Source organism: Balaenoptera ricei, chromosome 12 (assembly GCF_028023285.1).
Source record: "Balaenoptera ricei isolate mBalRic1 chromosome 12, mBalRic1.hap2, whole genome shotgun sequence".
NCBI classification, from domain to species: Eukaryota; Metazoa; Chordata; class Mammalia; order Artiodactyla; family Balaenopteridae; genus Balaenoptera; species Balaenoptera ricei.
In genome coordinates, this window is record NC_082650.1 from 20,903,185 (window position 1) to 20,923,318 (window position 20,134).

General features: G+C 37.8%; 1 protein-coding gene across 7 annotated transcripts in view; it reads right to left on the bottom strand.

The window, feature by feature from the left end:
- Positions 1 to 20,134, bottom strand: part of UTRN (utrophin) — a 501,645-nt gene that overhangs the window by 340,908 nt on the left and 140,603 nt on the right. For all 7 annotated transcript variants that reach the window (XM_059941058.1, XM_059941060.1, XM_059941059.1 and 4 more), the window contains 8 exons: positions 19,870 to 20,049; positions 17,354 to 17,523; positions 12,644 to 12,767; positions 8,678 to 8,765; positions 3,951 to 4,192; positions 3,608 to 3,788; positions 1,178 to 1,323; positions 302 to 514 (listed from right to left, as the gene is read on the bottom strand). In XM_059941058.1, coding sequence (XP_059797041.1) covers positions 302 to 514; positions 1,178 to 1,323; positions 3,608 to 3,788; positions 3,951 to 4,192; positions 8,678 to 8,765; positions 12,644 to 12,767; positions 17,354 to 17,523; positions 19,870 to 20,049 — 1,344 coding nt within the window. The remainder of the gene's footprint in view (positions 1 to 301; positions 515 to 1,177; positions 1,324 to 3,607; positions 3,789 to 3,950; positions 4,193 to 8,677; positions 8,766 to 12,643; positions 12,768 to 17,353; positions 17,524 to 19,869; positions 20,050 to 20,134) is intronic.

Genomic DNA, 20,134 nt, shown 5'->3' on the forward strand with positions numbered 1-20,134 from the left:
GACTGTCCCGTCTGACATGGACTTTGACCACTTTCTCCTACATCCTCACATTTATCCTTTCCTCTGGAACTCTCCATCCAGTTGACCTCTACCAAGAAACCTTTTTGCAAGGCCAAAGGAGATAAATGTGTTCCCCAGCACATTAAAAGTATGTCTTTGGTTGGGATTTATACATGCCAACTTAAGTACATAATAAACATGGGGCCAGAAAGAATGCAAAATACTCAAATAATAGTTAGTTACTGATAACTACTATTTTACTCTGTAATAAACTTAAACTCCTAATGGCCTTTAGATTTACCTCAAAAGTTCTGAGTTTGGGGGTAATTTCTTCAAGCAAATGCAGATCTTTGGAAACCTTGACCTTTAGTCTGTTCCACTTTCCTTGAACATCATCAAATTCTTGCTTATACAGTTTTTCTACATCTGGAGAAACATTTTTCTCCAAAGCCTTTGTTTCTTCTGCAAGTTTATGCAGTATAGGTTTTTGATTCTCTAGGATTTCATCAAGGGCCTGGAAAACAGTTTTCAAGATTAAAAATACACACAATAATTTATCTGTGCAGATGTAGTAATACTGGCTATAAACAGTCAAAGTCACTTTTTAAAAAGAATTTGATCAAAAAAGAATTGTGAAAAACTCATGAAAAAAGAATAAGTGTGATCAGAAAAGTCACAGCTACATGAGTTGTGTGTCGTTTAGACACAATGTATCCTCTGCACTAAAAACCAGCGGAACAACAGGCCCAGTGAGGGCCCAGTGTGATGGGCTCCATGGTGGATCTGTTGCATCTGATGAAATAGTGCAGAGGCACATATCTTAAATGACCAGGGAAGCATTTTCATTCAATGCAGTAAAAAAAAACACAATCAATTGTCTTCATTTCATTAAAGATACTTTATATGGTCGAGAATTTTAAGCTAGTCACAATAGAAGGAGAAAAGATGCTTTTATTCTATTAAAAATATTTAATAACTATCTTTTAGCTGAGGTCCTACATTATAGTGATTAACCTTCAAATTACAAGAAATATAAGAAATGTTTGACTAATTTTGACCAAAACTAATATATTTTTTAAATAGCTGAAAAAATATTTCCAAATATGTGATATGAGATATTAGAAATGAGCCTAAACTTCTTAGGTCTGTAGGTCTTAGGACCTATAATATATATTACCTTTTCTTCCTGCAGGGCCTTCTCCACCTTTGCAAGATCATTCAAGACATTCAAAGACGTCTGGGCCTTATTTTCGGAATCATTTAGCAGATCTGTCAGCGTTTTCAGTATTTCCAAATATGCACGTCCAGGTCGGCTCTTCAGTTCTGTTTATTGAAAAATACTTACTTTGAGAAAATAATGGCAGGAAACTAATATTGTTATACGTACTGTTAATCTTCCTATTTAATAAGTGAATTCTAATACATAAGAAGTTAAACTCTGTAATTAAGATTAAAAAGGGTCTCTGTTAGAGACACAATAAATCACTCCATTGGCATTTCTGAGAGTCATACAGTGACTTCATTCCTGCGGATGTTGATGTTTGAAATATTAAGTAACCCACCATCATTTTTCTCCATTTCATCATGATGAAATGACTCTCTGAAGATGGTACTACAATGTTCCTTTTGTCTCATATAATCTCCTTTTCCCCAGTAGCTACACAAAGAATAAAAGGAGACAAAGATCCCCTCAACCAGTCTTCCTCTAAGTTCAGGCGTGTAGACAAACTGCCATCCACAGAGGGGTGGACGTTACACTGAACACCACAGCCAGGCCGCACAGGTACCCTGAGAAATAACGGCTGCACAAGGCAGCTGGAGTGATGTCTACTGCAGCCACTGATGTCAAATTTACAGACAAGCAACACTTGTGTAGAGAGGAAGCCAGTTCATTTGACGCACAAAGAGGTGAAACCAAGTAGCAGCAAAAGTCACAACAGCCAAAGGGTGGAAACAACCCAAACGCCCATCTACAAATGAATGGATAAACAAAATATGGTGTATACATACAATGGAATACTACTCAGCCTTAAAAAGGAAGGAAATTCCAACACGTGCAACCCACACAAAAGAACTTTGAGGATAAGTGAAATAAGCCAGTCACAAAAAAACAAAAAATGTATGATCCCACTTAGGTGACATATATAGACTAGTCAAACTCATAGAAACAGAAAGTAGAATGGTGGTTGCCAGGGGCTGGAGGGAGGAAGGAATAAAGAGCTGCTGTTTAACGGGTACAGGGTTTCGGTTTTACAAGACGAAAAAGTTCTGGGGATGGGTTGCACAACAATATGAATATATTTTCCACTACTGAACTCTACACTTTAAAATGGTTAAAATGGTAAATTTTATGTTATGTATATTTTACCACAATTAAAAACAACAAAAATAAATAAATTTACCAATTGTTTTAAAGTTAAGAAACTGAACATTTAAACTGCTTTGTCGGGGCTTCCCTGGTGGCGCAGTGGTTGAGAATCTGCCTGCCAATGCAGGGGACACGGGTTCGAGCCCTGGTCTGGGAAGATCCCACATGCCGCGGAGCAACTAGGCCCGTGAGCCACAATTACTGAGCCTGCGCGTCTGGAGCCTGTGCTCCGCAACAAGAGAGGCTGCGATAATGAGAGGCCCGCGCACCGTGATGAAGAGTGGCCCCCGGTCGCCGCAACTAGAGAAAGCCCTCGCACAGAAACGAAGACCCAACACAGCCATAAATAAATAAATAAATAAATAAATAAATAAATTAAACTTTAAAAAAAAATAAAATAAACTGCTTTGTCAAAAATGGAAGCATATTTTGGAACAGCAAATTGAAAAGGAGGTACTCTCAAACGCTTCACAGTCTAAGATAACTGAATTCAATAAACAAAGAGTATGGTGGTCAAATGCCTTTCCAGAAGAAAGGAAACATGATACATTTGCTTACCATGCACATACAGAGTCTTACAAGTCATTATATAATCTACGATTGCTGCAAGGAAGGGTATGGTTAAGTGTGTAGCTGTTTAGCATGCACTCCCCATAACGTTACATAATGCAACACAATTCCTGACTTAAAAGCCAAGGAGAAAAAAATATAATATATGAGGGATGAGCTTTCAAAACCTTTAACAGTTAACTTTCCCAAACCAGGCTTATTTCAGAAGTAAAAACTCTTGAAAGTTTTTCAGACTTTGAAAGAGGAAGACGATTTCTTTGAAAAGAGGAGATGGCATTGCTAAAACTGCAACCATTTTGAGCAAACAGAAGCAAGTGATCATTCTTTTTAGGCCTGCTAGTAATGATTATCAGCTGGCCTCCTTCAGTGAAAAGGAGAAACAACATGCCTAAAAAAACTCTTTAAAAATCATCATGTCCTATTAACCCAATTTTAATAGCACATGAAAGCTGTCTGCATTTTTACAAACAAGGGTGAATCCAGGAAATAGCCTGAGTATACTTTAAGAACTGGAACAGTACCAGGCACAGAGGAAAACAGAGTGAGGCTGGTGCAAAACAAGCAAGTGTACTAAAGGTCTAAATATTGGGAGTAATTTTTAAGTTAAGGCAAACTGAGAAAGGAGATGGTGGGTTTGTCTAATAAGAAAACGCAAGAGAATGGGTTTACCGTTCTCGAGCTGTTGGTGACGCTCCTCTAAATCCTGTTGCACAGCTTGGTAACGGCCCACAAGGCTCTCAAAATCCCGCTGGACAAAATCTGGGGCAGAAGGCTGAGACTTCAGGGCTGAGCAGCTTGCACGCAGCATTTCAATTCTGGGGTGGTGGCTACGGAGGTCTGTTAATTCTTGCTATGAAGAGAAAATATGACCACATGATTCGCTGAAGATGAACATCCTCACAGAAAGTTAATCAGAGCAGAATTAACCTAAAGTTCATGATACAAGGAACATCTTCTGAAATACAGGACTGGACACAGAATTCTTTCATGTTCTGGATGGCTGTGTCTTTACCTGACAGGAATCCTTCAAGCTTGGCAAGGACTGCTGGGCAGATTCTGAAAAGGGCGTGTGTTTTACCCACTCCTCTTTTGTCTTTACGGTCTTTTCAAGCTCATCAAGGTGCTTAAAATAAGCATTTATATCTTCCTGTAGTTGAATCTTTCTTGCTAGATCTTCCAAATGCTGGGATATATTCTTCCATTCTGATAATACCTTCTCCAGAACATTTTTTATTTCTTCAGTAGGAAGACCTTCTACGCAGACATGAAAAATAAGCAGACACTTTATAAATTATTACAAAATTTGTTTTGGATTTGTTATAAACATTCTAACCTATTCAAAATAATGAGGCAATGTCATACATAATGATCACTCCCTTAAGTCCCTTTTAACACAACAACATTGTAATGATGCACTTAAAAATAACTAAGTTTAGTTCCTTGATAAAAACAGGAGAGGGGGAGCTTAAAATAGCAGTTCAGGAGGGGGATGGCCAACACAAAAGGCACATAAGTGGAGTGTCAGCCACTGCCTTTTCTACAGAACGTGTGTCTCCATCCTTGGCAACCTACTGTTCTACTAGTTTCTAGTCTGAGCACGAGAAATAAAATGAACTGTCTGGACTTGTCTGGGGCTCTGACATCAGAAGGTAGACCCTCTGTCATCAAGAAAAACAGCTGGCTAGAAAAAGGAGGAGGCAGCTTGAGACCTGTGATCAAACCACAGGTCACAGGAATTGCAAAACGAAGGGCTGGAACTCCCAGTGCTGGGAGCAATCTGGTGAGCGCAGGAGTACTGCACCAGTAGCCAGGCCCAAGAAGCATCAGCAAGCCTACTGGGAATGCTACACACAGACCAGTAAATGCCAAAATATCAATGCAGTGCTAAGATTATCTACTTTAGAAACACATCAGGAAAAAAAATGCCATTATGTTTATTACTGACATCTCATAATTTTGTCTCATATTTTTGAGAGGCAGAGAATGTTCATAGAAATAAGTTACATATAATAATAGGTTTTATCATAGTCCTTCTCTTAATATAAAATACCATTGAATCACTGAAAATTACTATGAAAAGGTATGGGATATCTACAAAGGAATCTTTATGTCCTGAGGAAAGCATGCATGTTGAAAGAATGGGTTTAACATCTTTATTATTTGAGCAGGAGCAATAAAACTTTGTAATCAAAATCCAGGGTAATGAGAGCCCTAAAGGGAAAAACCAGGGATGTAAAACAAAAGGTCACTTAGGATCCACAGATGATGCAATTCTGAAAATTTCTGTAACACACCGTATCCACTGAAAATTAGAAAGGCAAACGTGACATTACATAATCTGGATATATCACCCATGTCAATTGCTGAAGTAAACTGTCCACCATCACACAAGGAATAGAATATTACACCTAGACAAAACATTCACACCACAGTCCAAGTTCAATTATCCCTGTTAATGGAGGTCATAAACTAACTAAATTACCACTTTTCTTTTTTTTTAATTTATTAATTTATTAATTTATTTATTTTTGGCTGTGTTGGGTCTTTGTTGCTGTGCATAGGCTTCCTCTAGTTGTGGCGAGCGGGGGCTACTCTTCGTTGCAGTGCACAGGCTTCTCATTGCGGTGGCTTCTCTTGTTGCACAGCACGGGCTCTAGGCGCGTGGGCTTCAGTAGTTGTGGCACGCAGGCTCAGTAGTTGTGGTGCACGGGCTCTAGAGCGCAGGCTCAGTAGTTGCGGCGCCCGGGCTTAGTTGCTCTGCAGCATGTGGGATCTTCCCGGACCAGGGCTCGAACCCGTGTCCCCTGCATTGGCAGGTGGATTCTTAACCACTGCACCACCAGGGAAGTCCTAAATTACCACTTTTCTGACAATCTGAGCAATGGAGATCTAGGCTGTGCGTCTGCCAGGTCATTTCTATTTTAAGTGGGCAAAGGAATAATATCAGCCACTTCATTTACATGTCAGGACAATTTATGATAAACAAGAAAGAAAATTAAGCTGGCAAATAAAATTTTGAGATGGAAAATTATCACCACTAATCCAGAAAATAGGTAAGAGGTACTCATTTTAGGTACTAGGGAAGCTGAAGAAACTTCTTCCATAGTTTTTTTTAATTCACTGACAATATTTCACTATCCATTCACTTTACCCTTTCAAACCAATTCTCAAAATTTAAATCTCCCTCCTTTAAGCTTGATATAGTTTGGACCAGTGTCAAGTAATAAATAAAGCACAATTTACATCTTAAAAAAGGAAAACTGTGTATTGTCTTTTAAAATAATTGTTTTGCTCCCAGAGATCCAAAGTTGTAGCTTTTTCTATTTCTACAGAACATCCAACTCTTAGATGACTAATCAAAAGCCAAAATCAATATCCCATCCTTTTATTAATTTTCTGGAAGGGATAACATATAACATATTCCTGTCACTCTCACTTGACTTTAGCTTTTCAATCTATCACTATTAAAATCAAGGGAAATGTTTACAAAACATAGGATCATCATCAAATTCCATGGGTTTATATGTTGATATATTGGGAATTCTTTTTGGAGGGAGGTGGTAAAAGAAAATTTTACTTTGGCAGCATTGGAGAAATGTAGTTACATTAAGGTAAATTCATTGAGATTATTTGAATTTTGATCACTTTTGGTGCATTATATTGATTTATGATGGGTATTTTTTAATAGTTAAATTTGATAAGGTGTTGTTTATATTTGAAATTTTTACCTGCATTAAAGAACTTTTTTCCCCACACAGACCCAGTGGCTCAGGGGAATGTAAAGATTAATATTTTTGCCAAGCAGTTTTACGTATGATTCTTTTTCTCGCCTTGCTTTGAAAGGCTTTTCTTATAAACCCTATTCCTTACTCCAACAATGATAACTGCTTTGGAGGTCTGCTGAAACTCTCCTTGAAAAAGCCACAGACATCCATGGCAGAATTAGGAATATTAGTTTGACGAGAATCTTCTAAAATGTAGCTTTTAATCTTTACATTTTTTGACTTTTTATTGTAGAAGATGGAAATATATACAAATAAATAGAACAGTAGAATGAACCTCCTGTATCAATTACCCAGCTTCAGTAATTAATGACATTCTACCATTCTTGAATTATCTATATACCCTTACTCATTCCTCACCCATTTAATCATTATTATTTTCACATTTCTTAAAGTAAAATTTACTTACATTGAAATACATGAAACTGTGCTGTTTTGAGAAACCTACACACACTTATCAGTGCATAGAATACCTCCACCTCTCCAGAAAGTTTCCTGGTGTCCCTAATGGATCAATCAACCTCCTCCACCCCAGAAAACCACATTTTAAAAAAAGCTTGGATTATTTTTCCCTCTGCCTTTTGAAAAATATGTTGATTTATTTTGTATATATACTGGGGTCACACACACATACATACACAAAAGTATGTATGTGCCCAGTGTATGTTCATTTATTTAGAAATTATGGAAATGTACCACTGTCATAGATTATTTGTACAGCTTAATTACTTCCTTCCTTCCTCCCTCTCTCCCTCCCACCCTTTCTTCCCTTCCTCCTTCTTTCCTTCCAAACAGAATAGTATTTTCATTCAAACTCCACCCTAGCTAGGTGTCTTATTACTGGGTGTGAACACCCCACTTGGAGATTACTTTTTCAAGTATTTACTTGAAGGGGCCTAGAGACAGAGCGAGAATATAATTTCCCTTGAGACACTTCAATAATTACAATAAATTGTGTGTTAAATTTATGTTAGTTACAATCATAGATTCTTCACTTCTACATCGACACTGTAGCTTGGAAACCAGACTTTATCTGGGTGTGTGGGGGGTAATTTCATGAGTCTATGAACTGAATTAAATTCATGTCTGTGTCAGCTTTTAGTGAGTGTGGCAGAATTAGAGTGCAGAGATTCATTTATTTTTAAAAATCTGTTATTAAAAATTTTTAGGATGGGGTGGGAAGCTTAGAAATTGGGACACTCGTCTGAATAGGGTCCGTATGTTCGGTTTAATTTTCTCATTTTTGGGGAGTGTCTGCCTTTTGTTAGTGAGAGTAAAAGTGGTTTTTAACATTTCCCACTGTCATTCCACTTTATCCATTATTCTAAATTTACAGTACTGTATTTTACTTCTCTACCTGTGGTTAGTGCTGTTAATCCTACTGCTGCTTTAAAACCACAAATGTTGAACCAGAATGAAAGCACAACTGGGTGATTCTCCCGGCCTTTCCTCCTCTTCAATACATTTGAAATAAATCCTAGGCCATGGATAATTAATGTAGAAGAAATTTCTTTACAGAGTGTCATTTGCCCAGAGTCTGCTTATGTAAGGATGCAGATATATGATTCAGTTCAGTTAGAAAAGCACATCAAATTCTTCAGTAAAACAGATGTTTGAATAATTACATCACTGGTTTTCTCAAACTAGTTTCATCAAAAAATTCCAGCATGGTGAAGTCTGGTAGGACCTTTCTACCTAATGCATGTGAATTAAGTTTTGTGACTTCTCTTGTAGCACAGAAATGTTTATAAAAAATGAAATTATCTGTTTTCATTTGACTTTCACGACTGCTATACCAAACCCGGTTTTCTTGGTTTAGCTTATTTTGTTCCTAAAAATCGTCAACTACTATAACAGAGTAATGGGGCACTTGGATGATGTAGCTTTAAGAATTGACTCCCATATGTCTGGCAAAGTATTGATTAAAAAAAAAAAAAAAAAAAATCAAGGTTCTCACCTTTTCCCATTTGCTCCAAAAGGATTTGTCCGGTTTGGTTTAATTCATCTAGTCTGGAACTTCTTTCCATCTGTTCCTTTTCTAATCCCTGAAAATAAAGTCCCAATATAAGAAAAGTGCAGACTTTCTTCTCAATATAGTATTAATGCTTGCTGAAGTTTTTGTATTTAATGTCACTCCCACATTCTCTTTAGGTGTTACAGTCAAAGTTTACCTAAGAAAATACCAAGATAAAACTATGCCATTTCAGGCTGCCCTCCAGAACACTAGAGATGATTAAATTTCAAAAGGTAAATTCAAACAAACAATATAAAACTTTGGTTTCCTTAAAAATGGTCTACATCAAAAAAAAATCTTTAAAAGTCTTTGCTGAATTTGTTACAATACTGCCCCTGCTTTATGTTTCGGTTTTCTGCCCGCGAGGCATGTGGGATCTTAGCTCCCGGATCAGGGATCAAACACGCACCCCCTGCATTGGAAGGTGAAGTCCTAACCACTAGACCACCAGGGAAGTCCCTGGTTTCTTTTATAAGAAGAAAAAATTGTACACTACCTACATGAGTTCCTATCAAGAGGAGGTAATTAAAATTAGTATTTTAGATCCAGAATATTTATTCACATACATGGCCTCAGTATACTCCACGCCATAAAAATAACAGTTTGACTGAAATGAACTGAATGCACTATGAAGACAGAGATCACTGAACAAAAATAAATTAAGTAATACGAAAGACAGAAATAATTTGAGCCCAATATCATTTGTTGGTGTTACACTAAGTGTAGGGTCTAACACAAACTTCAATTACCAGCATAATTCATACATAATTTTTTAACAATAACAATATGCTTTAGGACCCAAACCAAAGTATTTTATCCTTTATATTCAAAGAGTGGCTCTTAATTTTAATATTTATGTCTCTATGATTTTATATTCTCAATGTCCCTATATCTCAGAGACAGGGGAAGACAAAATCTTCCAGAATTAGTTAGAAAGGGCTGAGCAAAACCATGGACACACACATACACACACACGTGTTGTATACACAGTCAGTACTTGAAATTTCTCCATTTGATAATTACCTAACCACTCAAATACTGTCCAAAAGAGCACAATCAAAGCATCCAAGCAACCCATATTACTTCAACCAGACAACCTAGAGAAGAATCCCACTTCTAGGGTCTATGAATGTAAGCACTATCAAATAAACTTAACTCTCCTATTTTGATCCACACAAACCTTAATGTGACCAAGTCAAACAACCATTTTTATAGTCAAAGATCAAGAAAGAACAAGAGATTCTACGAAACACCACTTATTTTTGTTAAACTATCAATGTAAAAAGTCACCATCAAACTGGAGAAAAATTATTACCTGCTTTATACAAACTGATTTTTTGCTACTTTTTTATGGTGGTGGTAGATTAGACTAGGGATTCTCCACCCAGGTATTGCATCAGTGGGAACAAGTTATTCTTTCACTAAAATAAAATTAAGTTGATATTTCCCAAATTTGCAAGAAAAATTAGCAATTAAAGCAATGGTTAAATTTTCTTTATTTTACATTTTTCTCAGATCTTTGGCATCTACTACTTCTTGTCTGAAACAACAAACGAACTTATAAATAAAGGAAAAACACAGGAACTGCCAATCATGCCTTACATAAACATACACAATTGTTACTTTTATCCCCTCAAATATCAGAGTAACAATTTCTGGAAGTAAAATTGTTCCTAGATCACAGGATGGCATTTAACTTCTCAGTGTTTTGTGGGACTTGTTCCATAAAGATCACTGTAGCTTCCAAATTCTCTGCCACTTTACTGCCTTTGAGAATTGGGTTGTTGAACGATCATTAATATCATCTGCTGGCCTTCCAGAAGCATATGGAATGATGGAGCACAGCCCCCATGCCTGGCTCCCTTGACCCCCTGTGCAGAGGGCTCTGATGACGGTGCTTCCACATTCCCCCTCTCCACAGTCATCACGGTCTCCTTCCATAAGCCAAGAACTTCATAGAGTGCTGAAAATACAGGTTTCAAGGGAAAATCATCCACACTTCCTAAGCAGTGGCAGCAGGCATATAAACAAATAATGACATAAATGCAATAAGGGCTTTCACAGAGGTATGGTCAAAGCAATACGGAATCTGCCTAATGAGGCTAAAGGAGGCTTTCTGAAGTAGGAGGCATTTCAGCCACACATCAAAGGCTTAATAAAGGGCCATTCGGAGCCCGGAAAGCAACACATGGGGAAGGCAGGATATTGAGAAAAGCGTAGGAGCCAGGAGGGCTGGAGCTCTGACGAGTGAGTGAGAGGTGCTGAGTTTCTGCTTGGAGGTAGGGAAGAGAGCTGTCTGGAAGTGCCTTGTAAGGGCACTGTGCCCTTTACATTTTATCCCCACAGCAATGGCAAGTCATTAATTAATTGCAAGCGCTGGAGCTGTATAATCAAATTTATATCTTAGAACTCATCAAGAGTGAGACGATATTATTAGTAACAATGACATTAAATAATAACAGTAATTTCATAAATGTGTATTTTAATGAGAATTATTTTAATAGTTCACTGTTAAGTAAAATGTTGGCTGATGGTTTGAACTGGACATCTTAAAGCTATGTTAAGAAGATGTACTACTATTGAGATGATTATCTTTTAAAATTTATTTGATTTGAATTTAAATCTACTAATGCTGTATATTAATAGATTTTCTAATTTTAGACTATTTGTGGATTCCTATAAAAAAACATATTGTTTGGTTATAAGTAAAAGATTGCCTTTTCCGATATTATTGAGTTCTAGTTGCTAGCATTTTAAGTTTAAAAAAATATCCTTTTTAAATGACATGTAAAAAGGGAAGGTAAACAGTGGCAAATGCTGCAAAGAAAGGAAGTCTGATCAGAATAGAAATCTATCCTTTGGATTTTGAAAGCAATCGTCGATGGTGACCTCTAAATAAGAACAGTTACAGTGGAATGATAAGGTAAAAATCAGTCTCAACTTCTCATCCAAACATTCAAAGTCAGCCAGGGTCTGATCCTAAACCACCTCTCCGGCCTTAACTCTCTACTACTTTTACACATACGCCTAGCACAAAACAAAACGAATTATCTGTTCCAAGCATCACAACACGCTTGCCCCCCTCTGAGCCTCTGCTCAGGGGCACTGCCTGCCTGGTGTGCCCTTCTGACCAGCTCCAAGCCCCCTCCTTCAGTGTCACTTTGCCTTCTGGACTTCACCAGTGTATAGAGACAGCTGCAAGCCTGGCCTCCTCTCAATTCCATCGGTACCTACCACTTTCTAACTCACATCATCTACACATACGTCTTGTTTTTTAAACATTCACCAAACTCTTTATAAACGCCATTGCTGATGCAGATGGTGATACAGACTTGCTCTAGGTGCCTAAATAATTCATGCAAGGATGTACAGAGACTTAATGAACCCCAAAGACATAAATCACTGCAATCTCCTGTTGCAATTTACAGTAACACACGTGCGGTACAAAGTAGCAGAGCTACAATCCCATACATTTTATAGTGTTTATTTGTTTTAAATATGTCTCTCCTCTAAAAAGAATGTATATAGAAGAAATCTTGAGATTTGAAATAGTTTCTTGCATTCGGAAGGCAAAACATTTTCAGCATACACACATGTACTATTAGATACCAGATTAAGATAGATCTAATGAAGCTAAAAATTAGTAAGGACAACCAGATCACCTTAGCAAGTGTCCCTTCCTGCACATCTCAATTAACCGGTTAAGGAAGGAGGAAAAAAAACTCCTCCTCCACCCAGGAATCCAATGCCAGCCAGCTTGAATAGATTCAAAATGTACTACAGCGTTCTAAAAGGTATCTTACGGCTACATTTTGGAAGATTTTGGATCCCATCACATCTTTATGCCAACAGCAAATCCATCCTGATGAAATATTTTATTCACTGTGATATTTTTGTTTTATGTTTTACCTTCAACTTCTTTTTCATTTCTGATGTTTCTTGCATCTTCTTATACTCTTTTATCTCTGTGGCCTGAATGGCAGTCTTTGATTTCAAGATCCAGTTCAACAGCTCAGCACTTACGGCACCAAACCTGATTTGAGATTCAGATGTTACCAAATGTCAGTCATTTTCTTCTGTTGTTTCACTTGGCTCCAGAAAGAGGCGTGTGTTTTTAAGCACTCCTCAAAAATAAAGCCAACCCAGAAATACAGTAACATACAAAATAAGATCATACATTTACAATTAAAAGTATGAAAAACAGGAACAAAATCGTAATGTCAATAAAGAAAGAAAATAATTAAATAAAAATTTTAAACATTGTAAGAAACCACTTATACTTTCGTAAACCCTTTGTAGATCATGAAAAACAGATTTGGTTAGATCACAGCAGAAAAGAACAAGTACAGACATTCCTAAGTTAATGCCTTCTTTCATTCAACATGTAATGACTGAGTCTCCTATATGCCAGGCACTGGCCTGGGCTCTTAATGTGAAGGTAAACCAGCACAATCCCAGGAATTCACAGGATGCCTCCTAACCCAATCGGGGAGGGAATGGCTTCCTGGGGAACAACAGCATTATGCCCAGGAGTTTTCCGCATAAAGGGAGAACAAAGAAAGGGAGGAACACACTTTGCACACTATAAGTAGTTAGGTGTGGCTGGAATAGCAAGCACTACTCAGGGAGGAACAATTGACAATGTGGCAGAGAGCCACAGGGACCAGTAACTGGAAAGCCCTGCAGGATAGATTAAGGAGTTGGACCTTACCCAAAAGACAGCTGAGAGCCAGTGAGGGGTTTAAAGCGTGGGACGGACAAGATTATATTTACCCTTCTGTGTTCACTGAGGAGAAAGAATAAAGAGAGGCAAGTCCAGAGAACAGGCTGTGGTAGTATCAGAAGCCGAACCAAATGACAGTGGAGAAGGAGAAAGGGGGACAGACTTGAGAGGTGTTGAGAAAGTCAGTCAAAACCACAGTGAGGAGGAACAAGAGGAGAAACAAGTCACTAGTTGCTGGCCATATGCCAGGCCCGTCTCTAAATGGTTTATATGCATTATTAAGTCAAGGAATCCTCACGACAACCCTGTGAGTATGCACTATTATTATCCTTTCTAATGATGCAGGAATTGAGCTCGAAGAGGTTTTAAATAACTACTCCAGGCAGCAAAGCTAACAAAAGGTAGAGCTGGGATTCAAGCTGAAGAGTCTGTGCTCTTGTCCAGGGCTTTGCCCCAGGGCTTCTCAAAGCAACATCTGGGTATTTTCAGAGACTTTCAGGTAAGCACAGGTTGTCCTTGCTGATTCTTTTGGGAAACTTGGCTCAAAGTGTTTCTAGTGAATTATGAATATTTGTCTTTGCATCAAGATAAATTTTTCTTGTACTTTGAATGGGATTTTGTGACACTCTAGGTACATAACCAGGGGTCACAGTATCACTCAAACAAGGGTACACGCCTCCTGTTGTCTTAAGAGCAGATTTCTATTTAATCTTTCAGAGAAGAGGAGCACAAACCAAAGATCATATGTTTTAAATGACCTTGGAGACTCACTCCATCTCTGCCCTCAATGTAGCAAGAGCAATGTGAACGCCTTAGAGGCCCAGCGATCTCAGGTCATGTTAACAGAAATGTATCTAGATTATAGGAAATGACTGTCCCTATGGTGACTGAAAACAAAAAACAAAACAAAACAAAAAACAGCCACTAGCAGCACCAGGAGAAGAGAAGGGGAAATAAACCATCATTTCTGAAGCATGTATTATAAGCTGTGCTAAGCAGTTATTCAAGGTTCACATCTGCTCGGACAGCCCATTTTAAGACAAGCTAATAGTGTAAGACAAGCTAATAGTGTAATAATAAGACAAGCTAATCAGACTAAAAACATTAAAGGATCTGGAAACCATGTCACATTAGGATGCTTAAGAATACTTAGACTTTAGGACAATGTAAATTAGAATATGAAACCTATCCTTAAATTCTGAAGAGGTACCATATTGAAGAGAGATGATGTAGCTCTATATCACTCCAAGATGCAAAACTAGCACACATGAATAGACTTAGAGGGGCAAACTTTGGGCAAAATTTCTAATAAGGTAACTTCACTGCCGTCTGTTATAATGAACTGGATATACTCAAGCCTCCATTTGTCCAGGAATGAACTGAAGGCATTTCTGCATCAATCAAATCATGGATAAAAGACTGTGGAATTCACAACTAGGTGCCCACCCAACAGACACCTCCCTCCCCACACTTCTTCCTTGCTGCCCGAGTACCCCAGAACACAACTATAGAGACTGAAAAGGCAGGACAGTTTCAGCCTCCCAGGAACCCAGGGTGTGGGCAAGTGACTGAGTCCTGGCCAGTGAGACCAGGGTGAGGGAGTTAGCTGATATCTTCCAGGAAAGGTTTTTCTCCCTGATTAAAAATTTTTAAACTAAACAAATTAGGAAAAACTGCTCTACCTGCCTATAAAGCAGGTTATACAAGGATGTCATGCCCAGTGCTACAGCAGCACCTTGGGACCACGAGAAGACAAGGGAAAAGCCAACATGCTGAGGAGGGCAGAGACAAGGTGCCAGGATGCTGACCCACACCATTCCATTAAAACTGCCCCACCTCCGGATTTCTTGTAATGTGAGATAATCAATGACCTCATTGTTTTAAGTCACTTCGGGTACAGTATTCTGTTTCTTGCAGCAGAATTCACCCTATATAACATGGTCGTGTTTAAGATTTTATAGTTATGCACTGTGATATTGTGATGTATAGTAAGAAATGTATTTTTGGTCTTTGTCCCTATTTCTGGCACAGTGTTCCCCAAACCCTTGGAATTTCCAGTGATGAGAGCCACAAAGGTGTCATTTGTTACGTTAGTGAGATGACTTTTGGATCCCAGCTAAAAAGGTGGGCTGGTTGTCAGGAGACCCAACCCTGTGATTAGAGGGTTGGAACTTTCAGTCTCACCCCCCTGACCTCAGGGGAGAGGAGAGGGGATGGAGGTTGAATCAATCGCCAAAGGTCAATGATTTAATCAATCATGACTATGTAATGAAGCCTCCCTAAAAACCCAAAAGGATGGGGTTCAGAGAGCTTCGAGTTGGTGAACACATGGATATTCAGAGAGAATGGGGCACCGGGAGAGGGCATGGGAGGTCCACACCCTTTCCCCATGACTTGCCCTGTGCATCTCTTCAATCTGGCTGTTCCTGGGTGGCATTCCTTTTATAATAAACAGATAATCTATTAAGTAAAATGTTTCTCTGAGTTTTGTAAGCTGCTCTAGTCAAATTAACTGAACCAGAGGAGGTGGTGTTAGAAACCTCTGAATTATAACCAGTTGGTCAGAATACAGGTAACAACCTGGATTTGCGACTAGCGTCTGAAGTCCCAGGAGGGAGGTCGTGGAAACCTCCAACCTGTAGCCAGTCGGTAAGAAACACAGGTAACCTGGGCTTGTAACTGGCATCTGGTCTGGGGCAGGGGAGGAGGAAGAGAAAGCAGTCTTGTAGGACTAAACCTGTGAAGTCAGAATTGGTACCAGAACGTATTTATGCACCCTAGTCTTTTACAACCTTCCCAGCTTCCAAATGCACATAGTCAGCACTGGAGAGACACCCTGCCAGATACACTGACAGAATATAAGCACTCAGGAAATGAAAGGTCTATGGTGATATCAACATCAGAAGCATCTCCCTCATCTGCTACCTTGGCTCCAGAAGTAAAAGTTCCACAGCCGCTGCTTGCAACTCAGAGGTCCACTGGTCCTGCAAGGAGATGCTCTTAGGAGGACTGCCTTATTATCCAAATGAAAGTCATCAGATAAAATTACAATCCTGCTTTGTCTAATAAAAGCTAAACTGGGGAAATCATATCATTTTTATTCAGGCAAAAATAACAGCCCATTTACCCAAGCACTGGGATTCTACTGTCAAAGGGCAAGAATGATAGCATTACTCAAGGGCTGCTCTGAGACTACCTGCTCCAGTGCCTGTGAGGAACAGTACCTCGCCCACAGGAGAGCTCTGCAGAGGGTCTGACACTAGTAAAAGCTCACTATACGCCAGCCATGGTTATTCCTCCTATAAGGATCCTGAGTTTCTTTTGAGTCAGCAATGAAAAGATATTTTACCAAAGATGGATTTTAAAGCTAAACATGAAGAATCTGTTAATAAATATGACAAAGGAATTAACAAAGAAAGAAGACATGAAAAAAGAAAGAAGGGGGAAAAGGAAGAAAAGGAGACTGAAAATGAATTACTTCCCTGAAGTAAGTTTTTTTTAAAGGTGAGAAGAGGAAGGACAGTCACAAAGAATAAGGAGATGGATCTAAAGCAAAATTGTAGAAACTGTGATAGAGAAAGACAGAATAAATGAGGGATCATGGACAATCATATCCACCCAAGGTAACTGATGGGAAAGGAAGAAGGGTTCTGTCACACAGTTCTCCCAATTGAACCCAAGATAAATAAAATCATCCAGATGATTTAGATGCTTAGCACTGTAAAGTGGAATATTCAGAAGACTCAGAAGTAGTGAGTGGTTCAGTAGTTGAATTTCCATTACAATAATTATGTCTAAATTTGCGTACGATTAGTGATCAGTACAAAATAAGTTCTGAGTACAAAATACATTATGTGCAGGATTGGGTTTGGAAAATAGTCTCTATCTATTCTCACCTTTTCTTAGTTTCCAAATCCACAGGGATCTGTCTCTTCTTTGGGGGAGGAGGAGGAGGCAGCTCTTGCTTAGACCTTTTTGTAGTTACTTGTTCTCTTAGGCGAACCGTCTCCAAAAGATCCTTCTGAGGAATCTGGGACATTCCCAGCTTTGCGACAGCCTGAGTCACCTGAAATAAAAATCATCCAGTTTTAATGTTTTATAACAGCTTTATTGGGATATAATTCACATGCCATAAAATTCTCCCCTTGGAAATGTACGGTCCAATGGTTATTAGTATATTCAGAGTTGTGCAACCATGTCCACTTTCTAATTCCAGAATAGTTTTATCATTTCAAAAGGAAGCCCTAAAGTCTCTGTCACAATTACTCAACTCTGTTATTGTGGCAGGAAAAAAGCCATAGACAATATGTACTGATAAATTAATGGGCATGACTGTGTTCCAATAAAACTTTATTCACAAATACAAGGAGCTGATTAGATTTAGTCCACAAGGCCTGTAGTTTGCACACCCCTGCTCCAGACCTCAGGAACGACTACTTATCAATAACGTACAGCAATATATTCAAATGTATATACTGATCTTGTATCCTGCAAGCTCGTTGCATGTTTATCAGTCTAATAGTTTTGTGTGTGTGTGTGTGTGTGTGTGTACGGATTCCTTAGGATTTTCTATATAAAAGGTTATATCATGTGAGTACAGAGATAATTTTATTTTTTTCCAATTCACATGAGTTTTATTTCTTTTTAATGCCTAATCATCCTGTCTAGAAACTCTAGTACAAGGACATCTTTGTCCTGTTCCTTACATGAGGGAGAAAGTATTCAGTCTTTCATCACTGAGTGTAATGTTGGTCGTTGGTTTTTATGTAGAAGCTCTTTATTAGGTTGAGAAAGCTCCCATCTATTTCCAGTTTGGTGTGTGTTTTTATCATAAAAGGGTGTTGAATTTTGTCAAATGCCTTTTTTATATCTATTTAGATGATCACATGTTTTTGTCTTTTATTCTATTGATATGGTGTAATGCATTGACTGATATTTCAATCTTCCCTTCTAGGGATAACTCCCACTTGGTCACAACATATTATTCTTTTTATATGTTATTGGATTTGATTTTTAGTATTTACTTGGGAATTTTCACATCTATGTTCATAAGAGATATTTATACATAATTTTCTTTTCTTGTGATATCTTTGTTTTGGCATAGGAGAATACATATTTCCTATAATTATTTGGGAAATGTCCTCCACACCTCTACTTTCTGGAAGAATATGTAAAAGATGATGGTGATGATGACAATGGTTTTATTCCAATAAGGTTGGTAGTGATATCAGCTCATGTTTCTGATTTGAGAAATTTGAGTCCTCTCTTTTGTGCTTAGTTAGTGTGGCTAAAGTTTTGTCAATTTTGTTCATTTTTCCAATGAATCAAATTTTGGTTTTATTTAATTTCTCAATTGTTTTCTATTCTCTTCGTTAGATATTTGTACTCTGTTCGTTATTCTCTTTCTTCTACTTGGTTTAATTTACTCTTTTTTCTAGTTCTTAATGGAGAAGTTTAGGATGTTGACATAAGATCTTCTTTTTTAACATAGGCATGTAAAGCTATCAATTTCATTCTGAACACTACTTTCACTGCATTCATGAGTTTTGGTATGTTTTGGTTTTGTTTTTATTAATCTCAAATAATTTTCTAATTGTCCTTTTGATTTCTTCTTTTACTTCTTGGTTCTTTATAAGTGTGTTGTATAGTTTCCATATATTTTTGAATTTCCTAAATCTCCTTCCTTTATTGATATCTAAATAAATAAATTATATTATCTTCAGAGAACAAAAAAAAAAAAAAAAAACCTTGTGCCCAAAACAGTCACTCCCCATCCTTCTCTCCCTCTTGGCCCCTGGCAACCACTAATCTACTTCCTGTCTCTCTGGATTTGCCTATTCTGGATACTTCATATAGATAGAATTATAGTGCATTAATCTTGTGACTGGCTACTTTTACTCAGCACAGTGTTTTCAGGGTTCATCCATGTTGTATCATGTATCAGTACCTCATTTTATTATTGCCTAATAATTGCATGGATATACCACATTTTGTTTATCCATCCATCTATTGATGGATATATCAGTTGTTTCACTTTTTGGCTATTATGAATAATGCTGCTGTGAACATTCATGTACAAACCAAAGTGTTAATTTTGTTCAATTTGTTAAAATATTCTTTAAATTAATAAGATTATTTAAGATTTCAAGATCATTTAATGGATTCATGTCCAAGTGTTATCAGTTACTAAGGGTTGAATGACTGGATATCAGTAAGTTTTTTGAAGGTCTACTAAAATTTACTTTAGAAAACTAAAGATATTCACATGTCAATTTTTCAATTTTATAGTAAACCAGGTATAAGAAACCAACTTTTTAGTTTAGTTACTACTTTTATTTCATAAAAACTAAAACAAACCTGAACGTAAAATTTCCACTTAATAGCACAACACATTACCCAAAGCAAAAGGTACCTGGTTGGAGGAATCTTCTAGTCTCTGAACCAAGGAATCCCATCTCTGAGTCAGTTCCTCTGAGTCACTGTTTATCTTCTTGGATGCCTTAGGATTATCAAGTAACTGACCCACATCCTGGCCAATCTCACTCAGCTGATCCAACGCTTGACGCTTCATTTCCATGTCTTCCTTCAAAATCTAGTATTTCAGATACTTATTAGATGACTCTCTTTTAACAGGACTTTATCTTCCTGTTCCCCAGTCAGGAAATGTAAACATGTAT